Source organism: Oncorhynchus gorbuscha, linkage group LG03 (genome assembly GCF_021184085.1).
Source record: "Oncorhynchus gorbuscha isolate QuinsamMale2020 ecotype Even-year linkage group LG03, OgorEven_v1.0, whole genome shotgun sequence".
Classification (NCBI taxonomy): Eukaryota; Metazoa; Chordata; class Actinopteri; order Salmoniformes; family Salmonidae; genus Oncorhynchus; species Oncorhynchus gorbuscha.
The window spans coordinates 32,179,759-32,199,156 of record NC_060175.1 but is presented as its reverse complement, the minus strand read 5'-3'; the positions used below and the strand labels follow the sequence as shown (position 1 = coordinate 32,199,156).

General features: G+C 46.8%; 1 protein-coding gene across 3 annotated transcripts in view; it reads right to left on the bottom strand.

Moving 5' to 3' along the window:
- Positions 1-19,398, bottom strand: part of LOC124031230 (inositol 1,4,5-trisphosphate receptor type 1-like) — a 189,796-nt gene that overhangs the window by 30,999 nt on the left and 139,399 nt on the right. For all 3 annotated transcript variants that reach the window (XM_046342257.1, XM_046342258.1, XM_046342259.1), the window contains 4 exons: positions 18,092-18,284; positions 16,309-16,431; positions 11,480-11,655; positions 688-852 (listed from right to left, as the gene is read on the bottom strand). In XM_046342257.1, coding sequence (XP_046198213.1) covers positions 688-852; positions 11,480-11,655; positions 16,309-16,431; positions 18,092-18,284 — 657 coding nt within the window. The remainder of the gene's footprint in view (positions 1-687; positions 853-11,479; positions 11,656-16,308; positions 16,432-18,091; positions 18,285-19,398) is intronic.

The following is a 19,398-nucleotide window of genomic DNA, read 5'->3' as shown; positions in this document are numbered from 1 at the left end:
CAGACAGACGGAGGCACGCGGACAGACAGACAGACGGAGGCACACAGACAGACAGACAGACAGACAGACAGACAGTGTGCCTCTGTCCGTGTGCCTGTCTGTCTGTCCGTCCGTGTGCCTCTGTCTGTCTGTCCGTGTGCCTCTGTCTGTCTGTCCGTGTGCCTCTGTCTGTCCGTCCGTGTGCCTCTGTCTGTCCGTCCGTGTGCCTCTGTCTGTCCGTCCGTGTGCCTCTGTCTGTCCGTCCGTCCGTCCGTCCGTCCGTCCGTCTGTCTGTCCGTCCGTCTGTCTGTCTGTCTGTCCGTCAGTGTGCCTCCGTCTGTCTGTCTGTGTGCCGCCGTCTGTCTGTGTGTGTGCCGCCGTCTGTCTGTCTGTGTGCCGCCGTCTGTCTGTCTGTGTGCCGCCGTCTGTCTGTCTGTGTGCCGCCTTCTGTCTGTGTGCCGCCTTCTGTCTGTGTGCCGCCGTCTGTCTGTGTGCCGCCGTCTGTCTGTGTGCCGCCGTCTGTCTGTGTCTGTCTTAAATATGCCCCGTTTGTGCTCGTAGCCACACCAAAGGCATTTGAACCAGAGTTTGGCCATTGAGGTTTCTACCAACATTAGCTTATACTGCTAGACAGCTTCCTATTAAGTATGACTGTGTGTTCACCAGCAGCAATATATATTAACATACAGAATATATATGTAAATATACCAGTAGGCTGTAGAAGAAGACATGGACGAAGACCCCCAGGCTACAGATGATGAGGTACATGAGGTGGTAGAGGAACTCAACGTCCAGGATCATGGCCTTGTAGCCCCGTGTGAACGTCCCTTTGTTCCCCACAAAACTCATCAAGAAGATGATCTTATTACACACCTGCAGGGACAGAAGACATTCATATTTATTAGCACTATTATTTGATCTAACCTTTATTTAACCAGGAAGTTCCATTGAGGTCAGAAGACCTCTTTCACAAGGGAGATCTGACCAATAATGGATTGTGAGGTAATGCTTAACTTAAAGTATCCAGCCATAATGCTGTATAACTTGTTAAAGACAGAAAAACGCTAATTTGTGCTTATAACAAGGCCTATAATATGTTGTCTTTCTATGCATAAAATGTGAATATTTTCACATTGATGACAATCAGACACAACGTGATCCTACAGGACATGCACTACATGACATTCCATGATGACAATCAGACACAACGTGATCCTACAGGACATGCACTACATGACATTCCATGATGACAATCAGACACAACGTGATCCTACAGGACATGCACTACATGACATTCCATGATGACAATCAGACACAACGTGATCCTACAGGACAGGCACTACATGACATTCCATGATGACAATCAGACACAACGTGATCCTACAGGACAGGCACTACATGACAGTCCATGATGACAATCAGACACAACGTGATCCTACAGGACAGGCACTACATGACATTCCATGATGACAATCAGACACAACGTGATCCTACAGGACAGGCACTACATGACATTCCATGATGACAATCAGACACAACGTGATCCTACAGGACAGGCACTACATGACATTCCATGATGACAATCAGACACAACGTGATCCTACAGGACATGCACTACATGACATTCCATGATGACAATCAGACACAACGTGATCCTACAGGACAGGCACTACATGACATTCCATGATGACAATCAGACACAACGTGATCCTACAGGACATGCACTACATGACATTCCATGATGACAATCAGACACAACGTGATCCTACAGGACATGCACTACATGACATTCCATGATGACAATCAGACACAACGTGATCCTACAGGACATGCACTACATGACATTCCATGATGACAATCAGACACAACGTGATCCTACAGGACATGCACTACATGACATTCCATGATGACAATCAGACACAACGTTCCTACAGGACATGACATTCCATGACAATCAGACACAACGTGATCCTACAGGACATGCACTACATGACATTCCATGATGACAATCAGACACAACGTGATCCTACAGGACATGCACTACATGACATTCCATGATGACAATCAGACACAACGTGATCCTACAGGACAGGCACTACATGACATTCCATGATGACAATCAGACACAACGTCCTACAGATCCTACAGGACATTCCATGATGACAATCAGACACAACGTGATCCTACAGGATTCTACATGACATTCCATGATGACAATCAGACACAACGTGATCCTACAGGACAGGCACTACATGACATTCCATGATGACAATCAGACACAACGTGATCCTACAGGACATGCACTACATGACATTCCATGATGACAATCAGACACAACGTGATCCTACAGGACAGGCACTACATGACATTCCATGATGACAATCAGACACAACGTGATCCTACAGGACATGCACTACATGACATTCCATGATGACAATCAGACACAACGTGATCCTACAGGACAGGCACTACATGACATTCCATGATGACAATCAGACACAACGTGATCCTACAGGACAGGCACTACATGACATTCCATGATGACAATCAGACACAACGTGATCCTACAGGACAGGCACTACATGACATTCCATGATGACAATCAGACACAACGTGATCCTACAGGACAGGCACTACATGACATTCCATGATGACAATCAGACACAACGTGATCCTACAGGACAGGCACTACATGACATTCCATGATGACAATCAGACACAACGTGATCCTACAGGACATGCACTACATGACATTCCATGATGACAATCAGACACAACGTGATCCTACAGGACAGGCACTACATGACATTCCATGATGACAATCAGACACAACGTGATCCTACAGGACATGCACTACATGACATTCCATGATGACAATCAGACACAACGTGATCCTACAGGACAGGCACTACATGACATTCCATGATGACAATCAGACACAACGTGATCCTACAGGACATGCACTACATGACATTCCATGATGACAATCAGACACAACGTGATCCTACAGGACAGGCACTACATGACATTCCATGATGACAATCAGACACAACGTGATCCTACAGGACAGGCACTACATGACATTCCATGATGACAATCAGACACAACGTGATCCTACAGGACAGGCACTACATGACATTCCATGATGACAATCAGACACAACGTGATCCTACAGGACAGGCACTACATGACATTCCATGATGACAATCAGACACAACGTGATCCTACAGGACAGGCACTACATGACATTCCATGATGACAATCAGACACAACGTGATCCTACAGGACATGCACTACATGACATTCCATGATGACAATCAGACACAACGTGATCCTACAGGACAGGCACTACATGACATTCCATGATGACAATCAGACACAACGTGATCCTACAGGACATGCACTACATGACATTCCATGATGACAATCAGACACAACGTGATCCTACAGGACATGCACTACATGACATTCCATGATGACAATCAGACACAACGTGATCCTACAGGACAGGCACTACATGACAGTCCATGATGACAATCAGACACAACGTGATCCTACAGGACAGGCACTACATGACATTCCATGATGACAATCAGACACAACGTGATCCTACAGGACAGGCACTACATGACATTCCATGATGACAATCAGACACAACGTGATCCTACAGGACAGGCACTACATGACATTCCATGATGACAATCAGACACAACGTGATCCTACAGGACATGCACTACATGACATTCCATGATGACAATCAGACACAACGTGATCCTACAGGACAGGCACTACATGACATTCCATGATGACAATCAGACACAACGTGATCCTACAGGACATGCACTACATGACATTCCATGATGACAATCAGACACAACGTGATCCTACAGGACAGGCACTACATGACATTCCATGATGACAATCAGACACAACGTGATCCTACAGGACATGCACTACATGACATTCCATGATGACAATCAGACACAACGTGATCCTACAGGACAGGCACTACATGACATTCCATGATGACAATCAGACACAACGTGATCCTACAGGACAGGCACTACATGACATGACATCCATGATGACAATCAGACACAACGTGATCCTACAGGACAGGCACTACATGACATTCCATGATGACAATCAGACACAACGTGATCCTACAGGACAGGCACTACATGACATTCCATGATGACAATCAGACACAACGTGATCCTACAGGACATGCACTACATGACATTCCATGATGACAATCAGACACAACGTGATCCTACAGGACATGCACTACATGACATTCCATGATGACAATCAGACACAACGTGATCCTACAGGACATGCACTACATGACATTCCATGATGACAATCAGACACAACGTGATCCTACAGGACAGGCACTACATGACATTCCATGATGACAATCAGACACAACGTGATCCTACAGGACAGGCACTACATGACATTCCATGATGACAATCAGACACAACGTGATCCTACAGGACAATCAGACACAACGCACTACATGACATTCCATGATGACAATCAGACACAACGTGATCCTACAGGACATGCACTACATGACATTCCATGATGACAATCAGACACAACGTGATCCTACAGGACATGCACTACATGACATTCCATGATGACAATCAGACACAACGTGATCCTACAGGACATGCACTACATGACATTCCATGATGACAATCAGACACAACGTGATCCTACAGGACAGGCACTACATGACATTCCATGATGACAATCAGACACAACGTGATCCTACAGGACATGCACTACATGACATTCCATGATGACAATCAGACACAACGTGATCCTACAGGACATGCACTACATGACATTCCATGATGACAATCAGACACAACGTGATCCTACAGGACATGCACTACATGACATTCCATGATGACAATCAGACACAACGTGATCCTACAGGACATGCACTACATGACATTCCATGATGACAATCAGACACAACGTGATCCTACAGGACATGCACTACATGACATTCCATGATGACAATCAGACACAACGTGATCCTACAGGACATGCACTACATGACATTCCATGATGACAATCAGACACAACGTGATCCTACAGGACATGCACTACATGACATTCCATGATGACAATCAGACACAACGTGATCCTACAGGACATGCACTACATGACATTCCATGATGACAATCAGACACAACGTGATCCTACAGGACATGCACTACATGACATTCCATGATGACAATCAGACACAACGTGATCCTACAGGACATGCACTACATGACATTCCATGATGACAATCAGACACAACGTGATCCTACAGGACATGCACTACATGACATTCCATGATGACAATCAGACACAACGTGATCCTACAGGACATGCACTACATGACATTCCATGATGACAATCAGACACAACGTGATCCTACAGGACATGATGACAATCTGATCCTATGACATTCCATGATGACAATCAGACACAACGTGATCCTACAGGACATGCACTACATGACATTCCATGATGACAATCAGACACAACGTGATCCTACAGGACATGCACTACATGACATTCCATGATGACAATCAGACACAACGTGATCCTACAGGACATGCACTATTCCATGACATTCCATGATGACAATCAGACACAACGTGATCCTACAGGACATGCACTACATGACATTCCATGATGACAATCAGACACAACGTGATCCTACAGGACAGGCACTACATGACAGTCCATGATGACAATCAGACACAACGTGATCCTACAGGACATGCACTACATGACATTCCATGATGACAATCAGACACAACGTGATCCTACAGGACATGCACTACATGACATTCCATGATGACAATCAGACACAACGTGATCCTACAGGACATGCACTACATGACATTCCATGATGACAATCAGACACAACGTGATCCTACAGGACATACATGACATTCCATGACATGACATTCCATGATGACAATCAGACACAACGTCCTACAGGACATGCACAATGACATTCCATGATGACAATCAGACACAACGTGATCCTACAGGACATGCACTACATGACATTCCATGATGACAATCAGACACAACGTGATCCTACAGGACAGGCACTACATGACATTCCATGATGACAATCAGACACAACGTGATCCTACAGGACAGGCACTACATGACATTCCATGATGACAATCAGACACAACGTGATCCTACAGGACATGCACTACATGACATTCCATGATGACAATCAGACACAACGTGATCCTACAGGACAGGCACTACATGACATTCCATGATGACAATCAGACACAACGTGATCCTACAGGACAGGCACTACATGACATTCCATGATGACAATCAGACACAACGTGATCCTACAGGACATGCACTACATGACATTCCATGATGACAATCAGACACAACGTGATCCTACAGGACATGCACTACATGACATTCCATGATGACAATCAGACACAACGTGATCCTACAGGACATGCACTACATGACATTCCATGATGACAATCAGACACAACGTGATCCTACAGGACATGCACTACATGACATTCCATGATGACAATCAGACACAACGTGATCCTACAGGACATGCACTACATGACATTCCATGATGACAATCAGACACAACGTGATCCTACAGGACAGGCACTACATGACATTCCATGATGACAATCAGACACAACGTGATCCTACAGGACAGGCACTACATGACATTCCATGATGACAATCAGACACAACGTGATCCTACAGGACATGCACTACATGACATTCCATGATGACAATCAGACACAACGTGATCCTACAGGACATGCACTACATGACATTCCATGATGACAATCAGACACAACGTGATCCTACAGGACATGCACTACATGACATTCCATGATGACAATCAGACACAACGTGATCCTACAGGACATGCACTACATGACATTCCATGATGACAATCAGACACAACGTGATCCTACAGGACATGCACTACATGACATTCCATGATGACAATCAGACACAACGTGATCCTACAGGACAGGCACTACATGACATTCCATGATGACAATCAGACACAACGTGATCCTACAGGACATGCACTACATGACATTCCATGATGACAATCAGACACAACGTGATCCTACAGGACATGCACTACATGACATTCCATGATGACAATCAGACACAACGTGATCCTACAGGACATGCACTACATGACATTCCATGATGACAATCAGACACAACGTGATCCTACAGGACATGCACTACATGACATTCCATGATGACAATCAGACACAACGTGATCCTACAGGACATGCACTACATGACATTCCATGATGACAATCAGACACAACGTGATCCTACAGGACATGCACTACATGACATTCCATGATGACAATCAGACACAACGTGATCCTACAGGACATGCACTACATGACATTCCATGATGACAATCAGACACAACGTGATCCTACAGGACATGCACTACATGACATTCCATGATGACAATCAGACACAACGTGATCCTACAGGACATGCACTACATGACATTCCATGATGACAATCAGACACAACGTGATCCTACAGGACATGCACTACATGACATTCCATGATGACAATCAGACACAACGTGATCCTACAGGACATGCACTACATGACATTCCATGATGACAATCAGACACAACGTGATCCTACAGGACATGCACTACATGACATTCCATGATGACAATCAGACACAACGTGATCCTACAGGACATGCACTACATGACATTCCATGATGACAATCAGACACAACGTGATCCTACAGGACATGCACTGCACATGACATTCCATGATGACAATCAGACACAACGTGATCCTACAGGACATGCACTACATGACATTCCATGATGACAATCAGACACAACGTGATCCTACAGGACATGCACTACATGACATTCCATGATGACAATCAGACACAACGTGATCCTACAGGACATGCACTACATGACATTCCATGATGACAATCAGACACAACGTGATCCTACAGGACATGCACTACATGACATTCCATGATGACAATCAGACACAACGTGATCCTACAGGACATGCACTACATGACATTCCATGATGACAATCAGACACAACGTGATCCTACAGGACATGCACTACATGACATTCCATGATGACAATCAGACACAACGTGATCCTACAGGACATGCACTACATGACATTCCATGATGACAATCAGACACAACGTGATCCTACAGGACATGCACTACATGACATTCCATGATGACAATCAGACACAACGTGATCCTACAGGACATGCACTACATGACATTCCATGATGACAATCAGACACAACGTGATCCTACAGGACATGCACTACATGACATTCCATGATGACAATCAGACACAACGTGATCCTACAGGACATGCACTACATGACATTCCATGATGACAATCAGACACAACGTGATCCTACAGGACATGCACTACATGACATTCCATGATGACAATCAGACACAACGTGATCCTACAGGACATGCACTACATGACATTCCATGATGACAATCAGACACAACGTGATCCTACAGGACATGCACTACATGACATTCCATGATGACAATCAGACACAACGTGATCCTACAGGACATGCACTACATGACATTCCATGATGACAATCAGACACAACGTGATCCTACAGGACATGCACTACATGACATTCCATGATGACAATCAGACACAACGTGATCCTACAGGACATGCACTACATGACATTCCATGATGACAATCAGACACAACGTGATCCTACAGGACATGCACTACATGACATTCCATGATGACAATCAGACACAACGTGATCCTACAGGACATGCACTACATGACATTCCATGATGACAATCAGACACAACGTGATCCTACAGGACATGCACTACATGACATTCCATGATGACAATCAGACACAACGTGATCCTACAGGACATGCACTACATGACATTCCATGATGACAATCAGACACAACGTGATCCTACAGGACATGCACTACATGACATTCCATGATGACAATCAGACACAACGTGATCCTACAGGACATGCACTACATGACATTCCATGATGACAATCAGACACAACGTGATCCTACAGGACATGCACTACATGACATTCCATGATGACAATCAGACACAACGTGATCCTACAGGACATGCACTACATGACATTCCATGATGACAATCAGACACAACGTGATCCTACAGGACATGCACTACATGACATTCCATGATGACAATCAGACACAACGTGATCCTACAGGACATGCACTACATGACATTCCATGATGACAATCAGACACAACGTGATCCTACAGGACATGCACTACATGACATTCCATGATGACAATCAGACACAACGTGATCCTACAGGACATGCACTACATGACATTCCATGATGACAATCAGACACAACGTGATCCTACAGGACATGCACTACATGACATTCCATGATGACAATCAGACACAACGTGATCCTACAGGACATGCACTACATGACATTCCATGATGACAATCAGACACAACGTGATCCTACAGGACATGCACTACATGACATTCCATGATGACAATCAGACACAACGTGATCCTACAGGACATGCACTACATGACATTCCATGATGACAATCAGACACAACGTGATCCTACAGGCATGCACTACATGACATTCCATGATGACAATCAGACACAACGTGATCCTACAGGACATGCACTACATGACATTCCATGATGACAATCAGACACAACGTGATCCTACAGGACATGCACTACATGACATTCCATGATGACAATCAGACACAACGTGATCCTACAGGACATGCACTACATGACATTCCATGATGACAATCAGACACAACGTGATCCTACAGGACATGCACTACATGACATTCCATGATGACAATCAGACACAACGTGATCCTACAGGACATGCACTACATGACATTCCATGATGACAATCAGACACAACGTGATCCTACAGGACATGCACTACATGACATTCCATGATGACAATCAGACACAACGTGATCCTACAGGACATGCACTACATGACATTCCATGACGACGATCAGACACAACGTGATCCTACAGGACATGCACTACATGACATTCCATGATGACGATCAGACACAACGTTATCCTACAGGACATGCACTACATGACATTCCATGACGACGATCAGACACAACGTGATCCTACAGGACATGCACTACATGACATTCCATGACGACAATCAGACACAAAGTGATCCTACAGGACATGCACTACATGACATTCCATGATGACAATCAGACACAACGTGATCCTACAGGACAGGCACTACATGACAGTCCATGATGACAATCAGACACAACGTGATCCTACAGGACATGCACTACATGACATTCCATGATGACAATCAGACACAAAGTGATCCTACAGGACATGCACTACATGACATTCCATGATGACAATCAGACACAACGTGATCCTACAGGACATGCACTACATGACATTCCATGATGACAATCAGACACAACGTGATCCTACAGGACAGGCACTACATGACAGTCCATGATGACAATCAGACACAACGTGATCCTACAGGACATGCACTACATGACATTCCATGATGACAATCAGACACAACGTGATCCTACAGGACATGCACTACATGACATTCCATGATGACAATCAGACACAACGTGATCCTACAGGACATGCACTACATGACAGTCCATGACGACAATCAGACACAACGTGATCCTACAGGACAGGCACTACATGACAGTCCATGATGACAATCAGACACAACGTGATCCTACAGGACATGCACTACATGACATTCCATGATGACAATCAGACACAACGTGATCCTACAGGACAGGCATTTCATGGACTAGCAGTGGATTGTTCTTGGCAGTATATTAGGAGTTGTAGTAGTTCTGGGGTTCAGTAGATGGATGTGGGATCGCTATCTATCCCCCAGCCACAGGGAGGGAGGGGAGACCGAAGGAGGAGAGGAATGCAGAAGGGGCCGGTTGAGGACATAGGGGGAACGGGCAACGGGCTGTGTATAAGGGGCAGTTCCAGGGAATTTTGGGCAGCTGCAAGGGTGGTGTCAGCCTTCAGCGTCTAGTGACGCATTTCACAGCCGACCGACCACACACTCAGGCCGTGCCAGGCCAGCCAGGGAGTCAGGCCAGGGGGTTACGCCATAGGCAGAACGGGCACTGGAGTGGGTATGGGCTGGGGCGTGAGGGAGGTCTACATGGGGACAGGGTGTGTGGGTAGTGGGTACGTACAGGGGTGGGCATGTGCAGATGAATGTGATGTGAGGAGGGCATGAGGAGAGAGGGGGGCTACTGAGAGCTAGCAAGGCCATCTGGATTGACATTGGAGAACATGGAAATTAAGATTTAGTGTCGGACAACAATATAGTCAAACACACAAGTTTCCCAAAGAAGACGTACGTTAAAGGCTCCAAGCAAGAAGAGGGTGGGCTCCAGGCCCACAGAGAAGATGAGGCGGAGGATGGTGGCAATGATGAGGGTGCGAACCCCAAGGTGCTGGGGCATGGCCACCACGATAGCCAACGATGCCAACATACCCAACCAGAGCAGGGCAGACAGCTGGGGCTCCAGGGTACCTAGGGAGGATACACACAATGTCAGCCTACACACCCCTCCATGTCAGCCTACACACCCCACCATGTCAGCCTACACACCCCTCCATGTCAGCCTACACACCCCTCCATGTCAGCCTACACACCCCTCCATGTCAGCCTGCACAGCCTACCATGTCAGCCTACACACCCCTCCATGTCAACCTGCACAGCCTACACACCCCTCCATGTCAGCCTGTACAGCCTACACACCCCTCCATGTCAGCCTACACACCCCACCATGTCAGCCTGCACAGCCTACACACCCCTCCATGTCAGCCTACACACCCCTCCATGTCAGCCTACACACCCCTCCATGTCAGCCTACACACCCCTCCATGTCAGCCTACACACCCCACCATGTCAGCCTACACACCCCACCATGTCAGCCTACACACCCCACCATGTCAGCCTACACACCTCTCCATGTCAGCCTGCACACCTCTCCATGTCAGCCTGCACACCCCACATTGTCAGCCTACACACCCCACCATGTCAGCCTACACACCCCACCATGTCAGCCTACACACCCCACCATGTCAGCCTACACACCCCACCATGTCAGCCTACACACCTCTCCATGTCAGCCTGCACACCCCACCATGTCAGCCTGCACAGCCTACACACCCCACCATGTCAGCCTACACACCCTACCATGTCAGCCTACACACCTCTCCATGTCAGCCTGCACACCCCACCATGTCAGCCTGCAGAGCCTACACACCCCTCCATGTCAGCCTACACACCCCACCATGTCAGCTTACACAACCCTCCATGTCAGGCTACACACCCCTCCATGTCAGCCTGCAGAGCCTACACACCCCTCCATGTCAGCCTACACACCCCACCATGTCAGCCTACACACCCCACCATGTCAGGCTACACACCCCTCCATGTCAGCCTGCACACCCCTCCATGTCAGCATGCACAGCCTACACACGTCAGCCTGCACAGCCTACACACCCCACCATGTCAGCCTACACACCCCACCATGTCAGCCTACACACCCCACCATGTCAACCTACACACCTCACCATGTCAGCCTACACACCCCTCCATGTCAGCCTACACACCCCTCCATGTCAGCCTACACACCCCTCCATGTCAGCCTACACACCCCTCCATGTCAGCCTACACACCCCTCCATGTCAGCCTACACACCCCTCCATGTCAGCCTACACACCCCTCCATGTCAGCCTACACACCCCTCCATGTCAGCCTACACACCCCACCATGTCAGCCTACACACCCCTCCATGTCAGCCTGCACAGCCTACACACCCCTCCATGTCAGCCTACACACCCCACCATGTCAGCCTACACACCCCACCATGTCAGCTACACACCCCTCCATGTCAGCCTGCACACCCCTCCATGTCAGCCTACATACCCCTCCATGTCAGCCTGCACAGCCTACACACCCCACCATGTCAGCTTACACACCCCACCATGTCAGCCTACACTCCCCTCCATGTCAGCCTGCACAGCCTACACACCCCACCATGTCAGCTTACACACCCCTCCATGTCAGCCTGCACAGCCTACACACCCCACCATGTCAGCTTACACACCCCTCCATGTCAGCCTACACACCCCTCCAAGTCAGCCTGCACAGCCTACACACCCCACCATGTCAGCCTACACTCCCCTCCATGTCAGCCTACACACCCCTCCATGTCAGCCTGCACAGCCTACACACCCCACCATGTCAGCCTACACTCCCCTCCATGTCAGCTTACACACCCTACCATGTCAGCTTACACACCCCTCCATGTCAGCCTACACACCCCTTCATGTCAGCCTACACACCCCACCATGTCAGCCTACACACCCCTTCATGTCAGCTTACACACCCTACCATGTCAGCTTACACACCCCTTCATGTCAGCCTACACACCCCTTCATGTCAGCCTACACACCCCACCATGTCAGCCTACACTCCCCTCCATGTCAGCTTACACACCCTACCATGTCAGCTTACACACCCCTCCATGTCAGCCTACACACCCCTGCATGTCAGCCTACACACTCCTTCATGTCAGCCTACACACCCCACCATGTCAGCCTACACACCCCACCATGTCAGCCTACACACCCCACCATGTCAGCCTACACACCCCACCATGTCAGCCTACACACCCCACCATGTCAGCCTACACACCCCACCATGTCAGCCTACACACCCCACCATGTCAGCCTACACACCCCACCATGTCAGCCTACACACCCCACCATGTCAGCCTACACACCCCACCATGTCAGCCTACACACCCCACCATGTCAGCCTACACACCCCACCATGTCAGCCTACACACCCCACCATGTCAGCCTACACACCCCACCATGTCAGCCTACACACCCCTCCATGTCAGCCTACACACCCCACCATGTCAGCCTACACACCCCACCATGTCAGCCTACACACCCCACCATGTCAGCCTACACACCCCACTTCCACATAAGAATAATGCAATAAATGACACAACTTGCTTCTGTAACCGTCCCCAGTCACTAAACCAGGGGCTTACTGCAGGCAGGAAGAAATGGGAGGCGGGGGGTAGAACCAGGCAAGAAACAAAGAGAGAGAAAGCGAGAGAGAGAGAGGACAGTAATCCCCCCCTTATTTCTGGTCCCTGTAGAGGTCACATGACAGGTGACACTTACATAACCACTGCCGTCTTTAAAAATACTCTGCTGAAAGATTCATGAGGAATGTCCTGGCTGTCTGGGGTCTGCATGCACTGCTGGAGGTGGGTGTTTGTTGGGGGGCGGAGGGAGATGGGAAAGTTTGTGTGTGCATGTACTGAATGTGTGATAAGAGCTTAATGTATAATGTCTGCAGGCAAATGTACTGTATGTGTTGTGTCAGGCTAGGTGTGTGGGGTCCTGAGTGACATAAGCTCCTACTTGTCAACAGGCAGGCAGCGGCACACACTGATCTAGTTTGAGCACTCTTATCTCATTTCTATCCCTCATTCCAGAGCAGGCGGGAGGGTGGAGGCCCTGAGTAATAAAGCAATAAACAGAATTGCTGAACCAGGCCAAAGGTATGTGGGGCCTCAAAGTGATCATCTCACCCTCCCCTTCACACAGCTCTAATGTCCTGTTGGGCGGGAAACACACACACACTGGGGCTGAACTGTACAGTGCTATATTACTGGTGTAGTCTACAGAAGAGGCCTCATCCACAGCCATGCTGCTCCACTCAGTTACAGTAGTTAGTGTGACTGTGTATAATAGCATTTATGTACATTGAAATGGGGTTGATGAGGATTACTTTTCCACATGATAAAGTCTCTCGTTTTTGAGAGGGAGAGAGAGAGAGAGAGAGAGAGAGAGAGAGAGAGAGAGAGAGAGAGAGAGAGAGAGAGAGAGAGAGAGAAAACCAGAGACAGATGAGATATTTTTAGCCTATGATCCTGATCCCAGTCAGGTGACCTGAGATCAGAGGTCAATAGGTCAGAGGAAGAGGTGAAAGACAGAGCTCACTGGGTCAGGGGGAGTTTGGGAAGGGAAGGCCAAGCAAAGGATTTTGTTTCACTTCCCAGAGCCCAAAATGTCTCAAAGGGAATATTTGACCTTCTAAACCACAGAGATGGGTATGCCCGGTACCTATACTTACTGCTGCACTATTTGGAAATATCTACACTTGTGAAGTGGTAATTAAGTTAGCATATGGCAAAATTGTATATGTATGGCGTCAATCCCTCACATTGAAATACTCATTGCTAATAATATTATTGTCCTGTGTTTACACAGATACAATTTCCCCCCATACGAAATTGTACAATACATTTAACTTGAGTGTGAGTACCATTTGTGTTGCATAATTAAAGGAATACTGTGTCACCTAAATAAGCCTCTGTAAACAGAACTGTGTAGAACACAGTGTAATATAAACACATCAGTCCATGGTCAATTATTTGAACAAAATGCTCCAGTTATTGTGCACTCATAACGTTCCATAATGCAAAAGTAGAGGAACACCTAGAAAACGCACAAAAGAGAGAAAAATATTGCAGCCATCCAGTTGCACTGAGATACATGTAGAAGTATTTGTGATACAGTACAACTGGGCCGGATCACATCACAGAGACTTGAGCCGTCCTCTGTTCTTCCTGTTTTCAGCCCTTAGTGTTGTGTGTGCGACTCACGCAACCATCCTCTGACCCGATGTTCTACACCAGCACTTCAAAGGGATATACAAACATGCTTGATGGCTCTGAAGGGAACAGAGCCGGGCCGGGACCGCCCACATAAACAGACCATGTCATCAACACACATGAAAGAATCCAGAATGGAAACAGCGAAAACCTGAAATCTCTTAAAACTCCTTCATATACAGGGAAGAGTCTGAGCATTGATATGACGTCCCTAGTGACCAGGTACATGTAGACAACGGTTTTCTTAAACAAACACTACCTGCATAGACAGAATGAATGAATAGCACAATCAGATTGAAAAGGACATAGCTACAGCTTGAACCCAAGTTCTAACTTTCAAAATGAATGAAATACCCTGATGTCCAGGGTTAGTTTTGACTGTGGCTTGACAATCAAGGGGTTAAAGCTTTGGGAGGGGTCAAGGCTTTGGGAGGGGTTAAAGGTGAAATCTTGAAGGTTGCTGGCACGTGACTGACCTTCACGCAACCCTTCCAGGGGATAGAAGAAGGCCACCATCAGGTTCATGAGGACGGCCAGGTTGAAGGAGATGTTACTCCAGAATGACATGTTTCTGGAACACCAGTACAACACAGGCTGGGCTAGAGGAGAGAGAGGGAAGGGTAGGGAGAGGGGAGAGAGAGAGGGAGTGAAGGGGTAGGGAGAGAGGGGAGAGAGAGAGAGAGGGGGAAGGGGTAGGGAGAGAGGGGAGAGAGAGAGAGAGAGGGGGAAGGGGTAGGGAGAGAGGGGAGAGAGAGGGGGGGTAGGGAGAGGGGAGAGAGAGAGAGAGGGAGGGAAGGGGTAGGGAGAGAGAGAGAGAGGGGGAGGGAAGGGAGAGGGGAGAGAGAGAGAGAGAGGGAGGGAAGGGAGAGGGAGAGAGAGAGAGAGAGAGGGAAGGGAGAGGAGAGAGGAGAGAGAGAGAGAGAGAGAGAGAGAGAGAGAGAGAGAGAGAGAGAGAGAAGGGGTAGAGAGAGAGAGAGAGAGAGAGAGAGAGAGAGAGAGAGAGAGAGAGAGAGAGAGAGAGAGAGAGAGAGAGAGAGAGAGAGAGAGAGAGAGAGAGAGAGAGAGAGAGAGAGAGAGAGAGAGAGAGAGAGAGAGAGAGAGAGAGAGAGAGAGAGAGAGAGAGAGAGAGAGAGAGAGAGAGAGAGAGAGAGAGAGAGAGAGAGAGAGAGAGAGAGAGAGAGAGAGAGAGAAAGAGAACAAACATTTTAAAAGAGAATGGGAAATAAACTTGACATTACACATTTTACCAATAACTGCAAATCTATTGGACATTTTTTAATTTGGTATGATACTTTACAGCAGGCTCAGTATATCCTGCAGTACTCATAGCTGGAGGGCAGTGGTGTGTGAAGCTGTGTGATAGAGTATCAGTACCTCGTACTGAAAGTGTGCAATAATAGAAAGGCTCATAACTTTATTCTATTATAAAAATGTTTCAATGGACGAATATGACACTTTTAACAGGTAACATTTATAGAATTGAGTGAAGAAAAAGTAGTCTCTGTGTTTTTATTAGAAGTTGAAGCTGGGAGGAAAGAACCACAAAGGCAGCGGGAGTTGAATGTCTCTGCTGTTCATGTTGGATAAGGACTAGACACCCATGAGGAAAGCGACCTTTAGACATCTCACTGTAACCTTTCCTCTATTGAAGCTGGCTGTCTTCTCCCCTCCCCACAGCTGACAGCCAATCTGGCATGCTGGCACTGTTTATATACGCTATTCTGTGTCCGTTTTAGATTGGTTTAATTGGAAAATAGAAAATAGACAAGGGACTTTTCTCTTTATCTCTGTCTGACAGTGACAGAGAAGTGTGTGGGCATGTGTCTCTGTGGATGCACAATGGGTGTGTACGTGTGTGTGTGTGTGCGACTAAATGTCTTGTCTCTGTGCGCTGTGCTCTCAGTTGTGATTCATATGGTTTCACGACTCAGATGTAGTGGAAAGCCCCTACAGCCCACTGACAGACTGACAATGGAAAGAAGAGGTGTCATTGCGAAACACTAACCTCTGCCAAAACACACAGAGTTAGGATGATACTGGCTCTATTAACACTAGCCCTGCGACAGCAACATTAAAACCCTTTCTCAGCTCCTCTGGGTCACGTCATTAGATCACTAGGAAGTTTTGGCATAATGCACAACTTTTATATTTGTGATTTACACTGCATCAAGTTAATGCACTAACATTTTAGAGGAAGTAGATGAATATCAACTTGTAAAACCCTCCCGAGAGGTCATTTTGAAGAGCTACTGTAGCTACCTCGTAGTTTCTTCTGCCAGTTCATCTCATTGAAGAGGTTCTCAGCACTGAGGAAGAAGTCGTTGATCTTGCTGCCCTGCTCATCCCTCTCTGTGGTGTAATACACCCTCAGTTTGGACTCGCAGGTCAGGAACTCACAGATGTTGGGCACAGGAAACACTATCTCCTCCATGGTGCGGTCATGACGCACGATCTGAGAGGAGGACACACACAGGAACACACTCAGTCACTTTCAGCTCCATAGGTATAGAGTGTACCAGCCACTTAGGCCCCGGGTTGGGGAGCACGAGTGTGCCTGGACAGTGTAATTTAGCCCCAGGCTTGGAGCATTCCATTATGCCTCAGATTTAGAAGAACTGAAATCGCTTTTTAGGCTTTTATAATAACATTTATAAATGTTATAAAACATTTAGGTTTTTATTATAACACATACATATAACAACACACATCGATCTATCTACAGTAGAAGTCTGAAGTTTACATACACTTAGGTTGGAGTCATTAAAACTAATTTTTCAACCACTACACAAATTTCTTGTTAACAAACTATAGTTTTGGTAAGTTGGTTAGGACATCTACTTTGTGCATGACACAAGTCATTTTTCCAACAATTGTTTACAGACAGATTATTTCACTTTATCACAATTCCAGTGGATCAGAAGTTCACATACACTAAGTTGACTGTGCCTTTAAAACTTCTTAAGGCTAGGGGGCACCATTTTCACGTCCGGATGAAAGGTGTTCCCAAAGTAAACTGCCTGCTACTCAGGCCCAGAAGCCAGGATATGCATATTATTAGTAGATTTGGATAGAAAACACTCTGAAGTTTCTAAAACTGTTTGAATGATGTATGTAACAGAAATTATTTGGCAGGCGAAACCCCGAGGACAAACTATCCAGGAAACATTTTTTTAAGGTCACTCTCTTTTCAATGGGAATCTAGAATTCTATCGCAGTTGCTTGCAGTTCCTATCGCTTCCACTAGATGTCAACAGTATTTAGAAATTGGTTGATGTTTTTCCTTTGAGAAATGAAGAAGTAGCCCTGTCCAGAACGAGGGTCGAGTGAAGTGTACTTTTGTGGTTGGGGCGCGTGACCTGAAAGCTCACTCCACTTTGTTTTCCTCCGGTATTGAACACAGTTTATTTCGTCTTAAATTTGATAGAATATTTAGGTTTAATAATACCTAAAGTTGTATTAGGAAAGTTATTTGAAATGTTTGGATCAAGTTTACAGGTAACTAATTAGATAATGTGTAGTCATGTTGCACGAGTTGGAACCGGTGTATTTTCTGAATCATACGCGCC